The sequence below is a fragment of the Aotus nancymaae genome, unplaced genomic scaffold (assembly GCF_030222135.1).
Source record: "Aotus nancymaae isolate 86718 unplaced genomic scaffold, 86718_ANA_hifiasm-v0.15.2.pri h1tg000011l, whole genome shotgun sequence".
Taxonomy (NCBI): domain Eukaryota; kingdom Metazoa; phylum Chordata; class Mammalia; order Primates; family Aotidae; genus Aotus; species Aotus nancymaae.
In genome coordinates this window covers 20,149,132-20,163,577 of record NW_026988422.1, presented here as the reverse complement: position 1 = coordinate 20,163,577, position 14,446 = coordinate 20,149,132, and the positions used below count along the sequence as shown (strand labels likewise).

The window sequence follows — 14,446 nt, the reverse complement described above, 5'->3', positions numbered from 1 at the left end:
ATTTTCAGCAATTTCATTTGTCATCTGTAGCATTTTACAATCCTTTACTCTTCTGATCACCTTCCTAAATATAATTCTGTGTACAAGCTTCCAGGTTAAAATGCAGCTCCAGAATAAAGACAACACTCCATGTGTGATTCCAGTCCTGAAGAGTGCGGGATGGATCCCTTGGGGCTGCTGTTCCTATAGCCTAAGATGGAGCATTAAAAAAATTTTTTTTTTTGCAGTTAATTCATACTTGGATTCACTCTCAAGCCAGATTTCCCTCATTCTGTCAACTTCCAAAATGCAGTTTTGGGGCAAATAAATAGGCATATGTGAGATGTCACATGGCCCAGCAAAAACCCAGGACTTACATTGTTCCATCAACGATGGAAACAGGCTTGATTGCCAGATGTATAACGCTCCTGAAATATGGATGGAAACTAGCAGGCTGGATGGCTGTCACTGCGATTATAGCCTTTTACCATAACCTTTATAAGGAAAGAGGAATTATTTTTAGATTATTTTCTTTTCCTAATTTCTAAAAACATATAAAACTTAGAAAGTTTGCCACATTCCCACCCCAGATATATTTATCAACAGACTAGAATCTTAAAACTAGCATTTTTTATGCATAGAACAAAGAGAAATAAATAATTGTGTGTATATAAGAGAATTTCTTAAAGAAAGAAGCCCCTAGGGAGAGATGGGGGCCTTGGAACATTTGTTCTCAGCTTTTTCAACTTCCACATCTGTAGCATAACCCAGGAACCACACTTTTAGTAATGAAGTTGAAACAGGATAAGATTTCCAATCATCAGGGGAATGATGACTGTGGTTAACATGTATGGAAGGTTTGCTAAATTCCAAACAGTATGCTAGTTCCTTTAATGCTCATATTGACTCTATGTGGTAGGTACCATTATCATCCTAATCTCCACTTTACAGATGAGGAAACTGAGGCACAGAGAGGTTTGGTAAGCTTGTTCATGGTCACAAACCTAGCATGTGGTAGAGCTGGAATTTGAACCATGGTAGTCTATCAGCAAATAAACCATATGCTCAACCACCCTCCTACACTGCTTCTCAGAGGAAAAATTAATTGGCTTCACTATACTGTATCTATTAAGGCAGGAAAAAGAACCTAAGACTTCGTTTTCTTTTTTTTTTTTTCCCCTAAAAATAAGGATTGAAACAAAGGGTGTTTATTAAAAAGCCATTGACTCAAGACACACTATTCCTACAATAATTTTATAATTCTTTTCTTTCTGATTTAAGAGATAAAAATGTATTTTCACTGTTGAAATGTTGGGCAATATAAAAGTATAATGAAGAAAATAAAAATCATGTCATTTCACTTAGCTGCTTCTTTCTATGTGCTAAGTCAGTGTTTCTCAAAGTGAGATCAGCAGGCCAAGGATATGAGCTCACCTGGAGCTCATCTTTAAAATGCAGATTTCCCACCCCAGACCAACAGAAGTAAAATCCTTGAGGAACGGGACCTCGGAATCCTGACTTGCAGCAGCACTTTACAGCTTGCTGCCCTATAAACTATGGAACCCATTCGGTAGAATCACATGCTCTCCATGGACCCGGACACTGCATAACCTATGCAAATACCCATTTGAAAATCTTTTTTTTTTTTGAGATGGAGTCTCGCACTGTTGCCCAGGCTGGAGTGCAATGGCTAGATCTGGGCTCAACTGCAACCTCCGCCTCCCAGGTTCAAGCAATTCTCCTGCCTCAGTCTCCCATGTAGCTGGGATTACAGGTGCACGCCACCACACTGGCTAATTTTTGTATTTTTTTTTTTTCAGTAGAAATGGGGTTTCACTATGTTGGCCAGGCTGGTCTCGAATTCCTGACCTTAAGTGATCCGCCCACCTTGCCTCCCAAAGTGCTGGGATTAAAAGCCTGAGCCACTGTGCCCAGCCCTGTTGGAAAACTTTTATTAGATATCCGTTTTGTCTCAAGGAGTCCAAAATGGGATTTAAAGAGTATCTCTAGCAGTATACTAAATTTGACTAATATTTAATTTTAAAATTAAAATTTAAAAGAACTACATATTTAGTCTCATGCCAAGTTTGAGAAACGCTGCCCAAGGATTAACAGGAGAGGTCCAGAATTCTTGGACTCGGAATTCAAAACTCATACTGTAAGCAGGGAACTACCCCTCCTTTCTATCTGAAACTCAATTGTCTTTAGAGGACTAAAGAAAGGAGAACTGAGGAAACCATGCTCCATTTGGAAGTCGGGTTTAGGAAGCGGGAAAACAGACCCTTTACAGATTACTTGGAGGGGATATTCTCTTGGACTTTAGCTATAGGCTCTGTGCCCAGGTCAGCTACAGCTTTACTGCAGCCCCAGAGGGCCCCCAACCCAAGCATTGTGTTTCTGTCCTCAGCTCTGATCTTGATTCAGAGACCTACATTTGGCTTTGCTTTTCCAGAAAGCAAAATGGCTCTTCTCCATTAGCACAAGCTCATAATCTAGCTATTAGCCAAACAAAGGATTTAACAAACATAGGCCCCCAAAAGCATATGCACTTTGAAGGCCATGATAAAGCTTAAATAGCTAAAACTTATTAAAAAGAAAGCCAACAATTGTCGCCAAAAGCGTGAGTCCTTAACAGAACAGCAAGACAAAAGCCAGAAAGAGGAACAAAAATATGCATTGTAGGGGAGGGGCCGGCAGGGAGGTGTAGATTTATATGGAAGAATTGACATCATTGTTTCCCAATAATACTCAGCATGCAGGAAACAGATGGGAAAGAAGTGGTGGAAGGGGCTACTTATGGTAACAGGGCATGCTCTCTGTTTAGAATCCTGGTATTTGGAACCTAAGTGTTTTACTTTGAAAAACTGGGGATGGGAACTCAATTGCAGAAGTTTTATTAAGTCTAACTAAATCCTACTGAACTTATCACCTTGGCAATGCATGGCAAAATGGAGCTCTGCATATCAGACCTGTTTTACTGCTAGCATAGCTGTGTCTGGTTAGGTCGAGAGCAGACAAAGCCATGGAAGGAGAATTTAATGTTGGACAGACACAACTGGAGTCTTGCTTCTCCTGCTTCCTGACTGGGTGACATGAAGCAAGTTACTTAACCTCTCTGAGTTGGTCCTCATTTATAAAACATGGACAAAACAGAACTTTCCACACATTTTAAAAAGTTTTATCTTTTTTTTTTGAGACAAAGTCTCACTCTGTCATCTAGACTGGAGTGCAGTGGCGCGATCTCGGCTCACTGCAACCTCTGCCTCTGGGGTTCAAGCAATTCTTTTGCCTCAGCCTCCCAAGTAGCTGGGATTACAGGCGCCCACCACCACGCCCAGCTAATTTTAATAGAATTCCCCATTCTTCTGTGCTTGGGCAGGGAACAGACAAAGCCATGATAAGCCAAATCAAAGGCCACTCTTGTTATTATCAGCTGGTTTGCCCTCTCCTGAGGCTGGGTTCACTCCCCTGCAGCTGAAGGCAGGCTTCTGTCACCCCAGCCAGTCTCAGCCTCACCACTCTAAGTACCCTCAACTACCTTTCCCAGATTTTAGGCCTCTTCTTCCCCAGGGTGCAGAAAGGTGTGACCAATTCCAAGTGGAACCTAAGTGTTTTACTTTACTAAGTGTCGGGCAAAACCCTATGGTTTCCTGCTCCTAGAGACCAACCACCTATCCTCCCATAGCACTGTCATAACTCAGTCAGATGATATTTGTTTTATAGTATTATTGATTTTTCCCCTGGTGAAAACCCCCCACTCTGTCTGATGGTTCTTTCTCTCTCAGCTGCCTCACATGTACATGTCCCCTGCTTCCGCATCTTCTACAGCCCTCATTCCATTCTTCTTTGTACTTCTTTTAGTTGTTTTCCCTCTTTGAATACTTTAGGTCAAGAGCAACTTGAGAGCATCCCTGTAAACCCAACAGTGTGTCTGGCACCTTAGAATTCCATTACATACTTGTTGCATTGAATTGAAAGTCCCATTCCAGATAGGTTCTTACTAAAAACATGAAAAGAGGCCAGGTGCAGTGGCTCATGCCTGCAATCCCAGCACTTTGGGAGGCTGAGGCAGGCAAATCACGAGGTCAGGAGTTCGAGACCAGCCTGGTTAACATAGTGAAACCCCGTCTCTACCAAAAATACAAAAAATTAGCTGGCCACAGTGGCGGGCGCCTGCAATCCCAGCTACTTGGGAGGCTGAGGCAGGAGAACTGCTTGAACCTGGGAGGTGGAGGTTGCAGTGAGCCGAGATTGCGCCATTGCACTCCAGTGTGAACTACAGTGTGAGACTCCATCTCAAAAAACAACAAACAAACAAACAAACACATGAAAAGAGCTTGGGAAAGAAATATGTATAATCACGCAAATTAGCTCAACTGCCTTCACACAGCTATAGATTTATTTACGGCTTGTCAGAATCCTAGCTTCTATGTCAAGCTGTTTTCTACTGTTCGTAACAGTGAGAGCTGGTATATGTTTTCTTTTGGGGGAGGAAACACCCCCTTCCAGGGGTGGTGGGAAGGGGGCCTGCAAGGCATTCTGGGCCAGCATCAGGCCACGGGCGTGGTACCAGGGCCTGGTATGCATCAACCAAGCTTAAACAAGAACAAAGAGTGCCTGAGACTCGATCCCAGAAACTCAGTTGGTTCTGGGGCCTCGCCAAGAATGTGGTTCATACCAAGGAATGACTGGTGAGGCACTAAGAAAAGGCAGTGTTTCTGGGGAGTTCTGTGCAAAGCCTGAGTCAGTTTCTATTTGGCAGTAGCTGTGAACCCCTGAGGACCATTAAGCCATTAGATTCCTGATAATCCAGCACATCAGTGGTGTCCCTTGTCCTGAGCTTCCTAGAAGGGCATGCACACTAGTTTTCTGAAGGAGGAACTAGGGTCAATGAGTCAACTGCTGCGAGTCCCACGTGGGGCTCACCCTGAGAGAGCCACAGTGAGCTACCAGATCTGCCTTCAGGGGAACTCATGACCGATTTGCATACACAAAGTGTTAGAGAACAAAACAACAGGTAGAATGCATAATAAATTGGGTACCCTGACCCTAAGGCAGTCAGCATTCCAAGAAGTGAAGAAGATGTGGCTGCAGTGGGCAAGGGACCTGGGAGGAAAAGACGGGGTCTGGCTGGGCTTCAAAGCTTGTAGGTTTAGATATTTGTGTGTGACACGCACCTTGCAGAGGGTAAAGTGCTTTCAAATGGCCATTGTTATTATGACTCATCATGGTTTAGGCTGGGGAAAAAACAAAGGGAGAAAAATCATCTTTCATAGGTTGGGGCAAAACTGTTAATGCCAAATTATAAAATATGCTATCCCAGGAGATGTGATTCATGCCTGAAACCATGGTCTCAGGAGTCAAACAGATTTTTATTTCAATTCTGCCTTTCCCATCTCTATCATCTCGGCATCACTTGGTTAAATCACTCACTTTTCTCTTTTGTAAAATATGGATTAAAATGCCTAATTCTTAAAGATACTGAAATATTACTTTGCATGTGTAAAGTGACTGGCAGAGAGTAAGCAATCAACACAGCTAAGTAGCTCTTACTACCAATGAAAATAACAACGAGGCCTGATTTGGGGCTCAGCCTTCATGTCTAAATCCTTTCTCTTCCTCTAAGAGACCTCCTCTTCCTCCTTTTTCCTTCAGCCATCCAGCAGGCTGATGTTTTCATCTTTCTCTATCAAAATCTGCTCTTAGAAAAACAGTCTAGTACCAATACTTATTCTCCTCTGAATTACAGTCAGCCTGTTTGTTTTCAGGGGTTTTAACTTTGAAGCCTTAGTTGAAATTGAATACTGAGGCAGAGACAAGAGGGACAAGGACTGCTATCCAGACTCCTGAAGTTCTAGCAGGCTGTGGCACTCACTCAATCAGTACTTGAATTCAGCCCCTTGCGGGAGAAATATGAAGATCAGTTCAACTCAAGAGTAGCATTTGTCTCGATCTCTTGACCTCGTGATCCACCCACCTCGGCCTCCCAAAGTGCTGGGATTAAATACAAAAAATTAGCTGGGCACAGTGGTGCGTGCCTATAATCCCAGCTACTCGGGAGGCTGAGGCAGGAGAATTGCCTGAACTCAGGAGGCGGAGGTTGCGGTGAGCCGAGATCGTGCCATTGCACTCCAGCCTGGGTAACGAGAGCGAAACTCCGTCTCAAAAAAAAAAAAGAAAAAAAAAGAGTAGCGTTTGTGTTGGGCATAGGGGAAAACAGCTCAGGAAATTGGGTGGGACATGTACCCATAGGCAAAAAAGAAAAAATAACTTGAAACTTGGGGATAGGTGGGAAAATGTCACATTGGCTTAAATCCACAGCAAGCACTGAATGCGAAGAACGCTAACTCCATGTTCCTGGGCCTCAAGACTGGTCTGAAGGAACCAGTAGAAGGAAGTGGAGTCCTGAGACCCAGAAGCCAGGGTGGGAAAGGCGGCTTGGCGTGAGTGTGGTCTGTTCTGGAGGAAATGAGCAATGGGTAGCTCCAACTAGAAGAGTCTATCGCTACTTTGTTCCAGCATCTTTAGCTAGACTTAGCTAATGGCAAGGGAGGTGGCAGGGCAGTGACAGTTCTTATGCCCAGAGTCCTGGAACTTAGAGCCCCATCCCCTTTCCCCACGCACTACTGCAGAGCCTCACTCACAGCCACAAAAGCCCAGGAAATTCTCTGCAGTAAGGTGATTCCTGGTAAGAAACAGTCCTCAGCAAGTGCTTCAGAACTGTTTTGATCAATCAACTTCTGGAATTTGGAGTGTGTTTCCCCTCACACGTGCTCCCACCCTACAGAAAAGGTTTCCAGGCTAGCCCACAAATGCCTAACAGGTTAAGCGGGGAGGAGGATAAAACGAATGCATCAAAAACAACAGCTCTAATGGCACTGGAGAGTTTGTCCACCGCTCACAGCATCAGCTATGGGAAAATGTGTTCCTAGTTTCAACATGTTTCCCTCTGTCCCAGCACCAAGAGTAGGCCTTCAGCTCTCCCTCACCCCATGGATGGTTCTTAGCTCCAGGGTAGGGCTGGGGCAACAAGGGAGTGGGCTTCCTTAGCAGCCCCAATGCCTAGGCCTCCTGAAGCTGGAAGGCATCTGGGTGGCAACCAGTGGGGGTGGACAGGGGAGGAGGAAGGGTGAGGCTGTCCCTGTGGCCCAGGGGCTCTTGGCAGAGGTCTAAAGAGTGGGCAGAAGGGAGGCATGTGGAAGTGGCTGTTTCTGTTCTGTGTGTGGGTTGTCATCTCCAGACTACACAGAGTAAGTTACAGTTCAGCCTCAAGTTAGCCAGTCAGTTTGCGCCACGTTTAAAGCCGAATTCTCCTTTTCCTGTTCTTCCTGTTTCACTCTGGGAGCCCAAATGCGGGGATGTCCCTCTATACTCAAGCCCACAAAGTTTCTGTTCTCGCTCCACAAGCTCCTCATCCAGGACCTGACTTCTGCTTCAGTTCTGCTGGACTCAGCAGTGGCTGTCTTTCTTTCTTTTTTTGTCACCCAGGTTGGAGTACAATGGTGCGATCTTGGCTCATTGCAACCTCCACCTCCTGTGTTCAAGCGATTTCTCCTGCCTCGGCTTTCCAACTAGCTGGGATTACAGGTGCCCTACACCACTCTTGGCTAGTTTTTTTGTATTTTTAGTAGAAACAGGGTTTCTTCATGTTGATCAGGCTGTCTCAATCTCCTGACCTCAAGTGATCCACTCACCTCAGCCTCCCAAAGTGCTGGTATTACAGGTGTGAGTCACTGCACCCGGCTCTGGCTGTCTTTCTCGGGTCTCTTGAGGGCCCTTTAGTTTTAGGGTGACCTGAGTGTATACTGATGATCCACCCCACAGTGACTCTGAGAAATCCCTGCATAAATTGGCTTCTCCACTCAGTAGGGCAAGCGACCTGCTTCCTGTTTATTTCGGTGATGGATTAGCCCCATCTAATCGTATCATTTACTCATTTAATTGGAGCTGCATCCACACAACTCCTGGATGGCAGGTGGGGATGCTAGGGTAAACTCAGCGTGCCATGATAATAGCTACACTTATGGTGTACCATGTGCTTGCCCTCTGCTAAGTGCTTCACCCATATTAACTCATTTATTTTCATATCAATCCTATTATCGTCATTTCATGAGTGGGGACACTGAGATCCAGGGAGGGTAAGTAACTGGCTCTAGGGTCACTCAGCTGGGAACAAGTAAAGTTGGAATTCTATCCCAGGCAGTAAGGTTCCAAAACTCTGAATGGGGTTATTCCCCAGCAGGGGCACATGCTTTGGGAGGATCGAAGAAGGTTTCCAGAATCTTCCAAAGCTGAGACCCAAAGGATGAAGAATTAATCAGGGAAGGTGTGATCATGATGTGCCAGGCAAGCTACTGAGAAGGAAGCAACTAAGACAAAGAGAAAACCCCGCCTTCGTTCTCCATTCAAGGTTAAATCTTATTTTGAACAGAAAATATTTACCTTCTTTGCTAAGGCTTTGCTGCTGTTGATGTTTGAGTATCTTGTCTATTTAATTGGAGATCAAAGCTTTCGAATTTTCTTCAGCTATGACGGCTAACTTCAAAGCTTAATTGATCTGAAAGTTCGTTCACATCCCTTTAACTATAACTTTCTTGAGCTTGCAGCCCATCTTTTTTTTTCCACAGTACCTACCACAGTGCCTTCATAAATATTTGTCAAATAGATAAACAAAGTGAGAGAATTATTTAGCCTCAGAAACGTAGAAGAGCCACATCTAAAAGTTCCCGTTGCCTTATCCTTGTTATTTGACATACCCGGGCTTACTCTCATCATGCTTAAAATCATATTTGTAATGGGCATTGATTTGTTATGAACCCTCCCTCAGTCATGCCTCAAATCAAACATATACATTATGTATAAAAGATATGTCATATATATGTTAATGTATATTTTTTCAGTGTGGTAAGAACTAGGAAAAACTTTTTAGGAATAAAAAGGCTGACAGTTCTTATCAAACATTCAGAAGGTGCATTCTGAATGGCTAAGGCTGCCTATCCAGGTGAAAACAGTCTGTAATCTGAGCACGGATTACAATGCTGCCTACGTATCCACATCTTCTAGGAGAGATTCTGATTTCATCGTTCTGAGAGGGGTCTGAGCATCAGCATTTTTTTCTTAAAGCTCTCAGGTAATTCTAATGTGTTTTATTATCGAGAGCCATGGGGCCAGAGCAAGCAATATCACGTTTTAATTTTTTAAGTACAGCTTCCATTTTATTTTTCTCCAGAGGACAGTTTTTCTTCAGCCCTTAGGGACTCAGCTCCTTACATGGGCTTTGGTGGAGGCTATAGGGCAGCACCTGCACGTGTAAATCGAGATGGGGATGTTTGGTCCTTACAGGCTTCACGAGATGGATTCCTGACTACCTTGCTGTGAACGGCACAACTCACACAGTAATGTAGCTTCCATAATACAGCTTGGGAAGTACATCGGTGGTGAAGACGCTCGCTTCAAAATGTCCCTGACAACGGTGGCCTCTACTACGTTTTGAATGAGAAACTTCTTAAAGGGCATGAATTGGACCCAGTTTGTGCAGTGAAGAGGCTGCATGTGGCCCAGCCCTTTTTGGCACAACTCTTGCTCCTTCTTCTTGTTTTCATCTTGGAAGCTCGATATCACTTTTTACCAGGGAGCGGGTACAATGAACAAAGATTGCTCAGAGGAGCAAGAAAATCCTCAGCCATTAAAGTCAAGCCAACCCAGAGAAAGAAGATGATTTTCCCTATAACACTCTCTTGTCTATTAGCTCCTGGCCCCAACCATCTCCAAGCTCTACTAGAAGACCCAGAACACTTGGCGTATAAAGCAGAGGTACGAAACAACCACGGGCACACTATCACCTCGCAGAGCTTCACCCACAACCTCCCAACCACAGGGAGCAACGTGATGCGGTTTCCCTTATACAGCTGCAAGCAAGGGCCTTCTTATTCAGTGGTCAAGAAAAGAAAAAAGCTATACTATTTTCAGCAGCAGCAGCAGTAAGGAAGGGATGATCTCCATCTATTCCAGACAGGAAGAGAAAGTTAGCTGGTTCCCAGGGGAGAGCTAGGGGCTGGGGGCAGCAGCCACTGTGTTGGAGGGGAAGTGAAAGAGGCTCTGGCCAAGTCTGCCAGGAGCCACTTCATGCCATTCTTGAGTGTTCTTACCAGGCTGAGCGTGTACATTCCTAGTGCTCCCTTCTTACCAGGCTAGAGAAAAGTGGTCAAAGAAGGGGGAAAATCGGCCCTGCATATCAGGCCCCACTGTGTAACTAGCGAGGGGTGATCAGAGCAGGGTCTGAAATTGGCATCTATGAAGATACCTGCAAAAACTGTATACACGGTGTATATGTGCATGTGTGTGCGTGTGTGTGTGTGTGTGATTCTAAGGAAGTGGTTTCTGTTTTTCATCAGCTTCCCAAAGATTAAAGTTGACAACTGGCCCTGAACAATGTTTGCCCTAAGCTGAACACCTATTTGTAAACCACACACCCGGCCTTATCACATTTGTCCAACTCAAAGTAGCAGGGCTGAGGCTCAGCAAATTACAGAAGCATACGACATCATTCTGTCTTCAGCCCTTGTCTGCCCAGAGTTCCCACTCAGGCATGTAGCTTCCCTATGTTTAGATGGCCTGAGCATAGCTCATCATCACCCACTTTCTCCTCCACTCCAGCTCAGGGCTTTCCTTCCCTGTCCAAGGACAGGGGCTCTCTGTCTCCCTACATCTCTGGTCTTCCCTTCTCCCCTGGTACTCCCAGATCTGAATCTATTTTTCCTGTCTCAGTGCAGGTCCACTGCACCACTCTTGACCTTTGAAGTTCAGTAACCATGATGTCAGTCCAGGGAGATTTCTCCCGCCCCCTGGCTCCCAGTTACCACACTGACTTGTCACCCTCAGCATTCTGGGCTGATCTTCCAAGGTGGTGGGCAATGGGCCAGTGCCCAGCTCAGCTTTTCCTCCCAGAAGCAGAGTCCACGCCTTGTCTATGAACCAATACATGTTTCAGAAAGTCCACAAAGAAGCAACATTACTTTAGAGAAAACTATTAGCACTGACTTTGTTCATTGATGCTACACTATAGCAAACACAGGGAAAAAAAAAAAACTATCCAACTAGTTTTAGCTGTGGGAAAAAATAAATTCTAATTACTCTTATTTACATAAGCAGCTTATTATGCATGTGTAATTTCCGTGTAGCACAATAACGGTGTGTGGATCATTAAGTGGGTCAGTTGGCTTTCCTTTCAAAGCTGAACTCTCATCTCAAACTTGAAAGTGTGCTGATCCTGTAGCAGGGCTGTCTGCTTTCAATTTAGGAGGAAAATATCATTAGAAGAGAATGTTGGCTTAGACATAGAAGCCAGTGAGGGCAGAGGAACCTAACAGGCCAGGGGGGCCCTCTGATCCCTCACGATCAGCTGTATGACCTTAGGCAGGCCAATTTACCCCTCTGGGCTTCCTTTCCTCCTCCCCAGGGTGGGGAGCACTGGGTACTGGTTCGCCATTCTTTTAAGCAGTAGTCTCTTCTTTCTTTCTTTTTTTTTGGTCTACATGAAACATATTCAGAAGCCCAAAATATAAAGCAGGTGAAAGAACAGCTGCCTAAGGCTGCCTTTGAGGTATCTTCACATAGCCCTGGGGTTCTGGCTGATTCTGTGATCTATTAGTTTGTAAGAATGAACAGGGCTGGCAAGCGCCCCTATGCAACTCTCATAGCTTTGAGGGAGGGGCCAGAATAACACCCACATGGTGAAAGGTGGCATCCCAGGAGCATTCCTAGTATACCGGAGGTTAACTTGAAGGCCCCTACAACAACAGGTGAAGGAAAACATTTCATTGTAAACTTCTGACAATGGTGATTAAGAGGCATACTTAGAGTTCCCTCACATCCAAAAAAACTCAAACCAAGTGATTTTTATCTCAAATCTACCTCTCCAGATGGTTGGTGAGGATTCAATGAATCATTCAGTTATGTATCAATTTCAAAAGAGTCAGTTTTGAAATGGTTCTCCAGGCTCTAAAATACTAAGCCATTTGTCCTAATGACACAGCAGACTGAACTCTAGAATACCACAGGAATATCACACCACTGCAAATTACTAGGTGGTGCTGAGTCTCCCAAAAAAACGGATGTGAAACAAAAGCATTGCACTGTTTTTGAAATGCATATTTGATATGGACAAATCAAATAGTTTTTGAGATTACTTTCCTGGGGGCAGAATAATTCTGCACAGTTACACAGCCCTTATGTTTTCCCCTTTGTTATATCTATCTATGTATAAACACATGGCCCATATAGTAGGCTACTTTCTCTCTCACTGAAGCTTCTAAAGACAAGGCCTTTTTGTCATGGGTAAGTGCAAAACCAGTCAACCTTACAAAAGGAGTCATTTAATGCTCAATTTTCCAACTTTCCTATGATTAAACACTTCTAAGCTCAAACGCTGTTATTGAAATCTAGATAGTGTTTTCTTTCCCCTTTCCCTAACAAATGTTTAAATTGTCTCCAATGGATTCCCCCCTCCCCACATTTTTCCCCCCAATCTGACCTTGAAAACAGAGAAGTTTTCCTTTTCTCTACTTACCCTAAACTATTTAAAAATCAAGGCCCTCTGACCTTTTTACAACACTCTTCTTGTCTAACACACCAAATGTTAATCTGAAAGCCAAGAGGAGGGAAAAGGTCTTGGCGGGGGGGGGGCGGGGGTTGTGGAATGGGGGTGGAGGTACTATATATTTGGCATCAGCTCAGAAATTCAGAAATGTTTGTGCAACCACTCCTTCAGCCAGGATCCTCCCCCACCCCCCACCCCCAACTGCCTTCTAACACAAGAATAAAAAAAGATGTGAGCAGACGAAATTGGAGAGCCCAAGAGGGACAGCAAAGGCGGTCATGATTATGTACCCAGGGAAGCCCACTGATCAACATCCCACATGTCCACCCCTCCTCCCTTCCTTCCAACACACAAAGTTTAGGATCTGGACTTCTGCAGCTTCCACCCCCATCCCCAGAGGTGGCCGGGTAAACTTGAGGCAGTACCACCCATTAACGGCTTATGTGAAACAACGGAAGGATTGACACAGCTGCCTCTGCGCGTCGGGACGGCAGCCCTGTGCACCTTAAGAATCGCTTACGTTCTTAAAAAAAAAAAAAAAAGTACAATGAGCGCACAGGCCTGGAATACATTAACTTGTGAACCGATTCTAACACAACCCAAGACAGTCCATCTCTCCCTCAAACAAAAAGAAGGCGGGGAAAGGCCAAGCAAGGCACATTACCATCCTGTCCCGAGCTTTCCAGATACTCCGTCAGGTCACAGCCAAACGCGCTGGCGGCTCCCTTTCGTTTCAGCTTCTGCTTGGCACCCTTGTTCTTCATGAGTTAGTCCCAAAGAGGCTGCCCCTCCGTCTCCGCCGCCCCTCTGCTTGGCACCGCTGTAAGACTGGCTCCCGGGCTAGATCACCGGCTGCCCCGTGGCTCTGCGGGGCCGCATCGGAGGACAGGACGGAAGGAGCCGGGCGGGGGGCCCTGCGCATGGACCCCGCGGGGCGCGGGCCGGCAGAGCCTGAGATCCACCCCGCGCCGCTCCGGGGCCGCCGTGCCGAGGCCGTGCAGACTGGCAGCCGCGAGCCGGCTAGCCTGGGAGTGTCACTTCCTCACTGGGAGTCCCAGGGACTTTCGCAGCCTCCTGCGGTGTCTTCGGGCGTTTCTCCCGCGCCTCGGAGGGAGGGCGCGCTCTCTCCCCGCCTTCCCGAGAGCCCTGGAGAGGACGCGGCGCGGAGATGGCTCGGGGTCTGCGGCGGGTCCTGCGCCCGGGGCCCGCGGTCTCGCCTTCAGACAGCTTTGGTAGAGCGAAAAACAAGTATCCTGTCCCTCCTGCCCGCCCTCACGGCTTCCTTTTTTTCCTGTCTTACAAATCCTAGGATCATCCAGCTCAGGAAACGCTGGAAGGAAGTTAGCTAGGGAGGGGGGCGGAGGGTGGAAATTTTTGGCAGCTCCGCGCTTGTGAGTGTGTGGAGCCGGAGGAAGTAGGTGGGTGGGTTGAGGAGCACGGGGTGGGGGAGAGAACGCGTTCTCCCGAGAGCCGTTCAGCGGCTCCAGAGATAACTGGGCAGCCCGGGAGGAAATCGCGCGCTCCTCGCAGGACCCGCAGCCGCAGACGCCGCTTCCTGCCCCGCCGAGCCGGCTCTTTGAAGCGGTGGGAGGAGGTGCGCTGGCGTTCTGCGGGGACCGTGCTGGATGGGACTTTTGGAACGCTCTGCCCTGGTTTTATCCTCGTTGTCATCGTATCTTTGACACTTTCTATTTCGGTGCCCGCCCGTCGACGGGACGGCGGCGGAGAAACCTGACAGGCAGTGTGGCTTCAGGCCGGCCACTCCCATCCCTCCCTCCTCCGCCGCGTCCGTGCACCCCAACCCCGGTTCACTCCCCTCCCACACTGGGGTAAAGATACCCCTGGGCAAAGAGAGGCTGCAGCTTTGTA

General features: G+C 46.3%; 1 protein-coding gene across 2 annotated transcripts in view; it reads right to left on the bottom strand.

Moving 5' to 3' along the window:
- ARHGAP31 (Rho GTPase activating protein 31) overlaps nucleotides 1-13,859 on the bottom strand; it is a 118,735-nt gene extending 104,876 nt beyond the window's left edge. The window contains exon 1 of one of the 2 annotated variants that reach the window (XM_012463954.2): nucleotides 13,242-13,859. In XM_012463954.2, coding sequence (XP_012319377.2) covers nucleotides 13,242-13,341 — 100 coding nt within the window. In that variant the 5' untranslated portion in view covers nucleotides 13,342-13,859. The remainder of the gene's footprint in view (nucleotides 1-13,241) is intronic. The other variant, XM_012463953.2, reaches the window with a different exon arrangement.
- Between the last annotated feature and the right edge of the window lie 587 nt (nucleotides 13,860-14,446).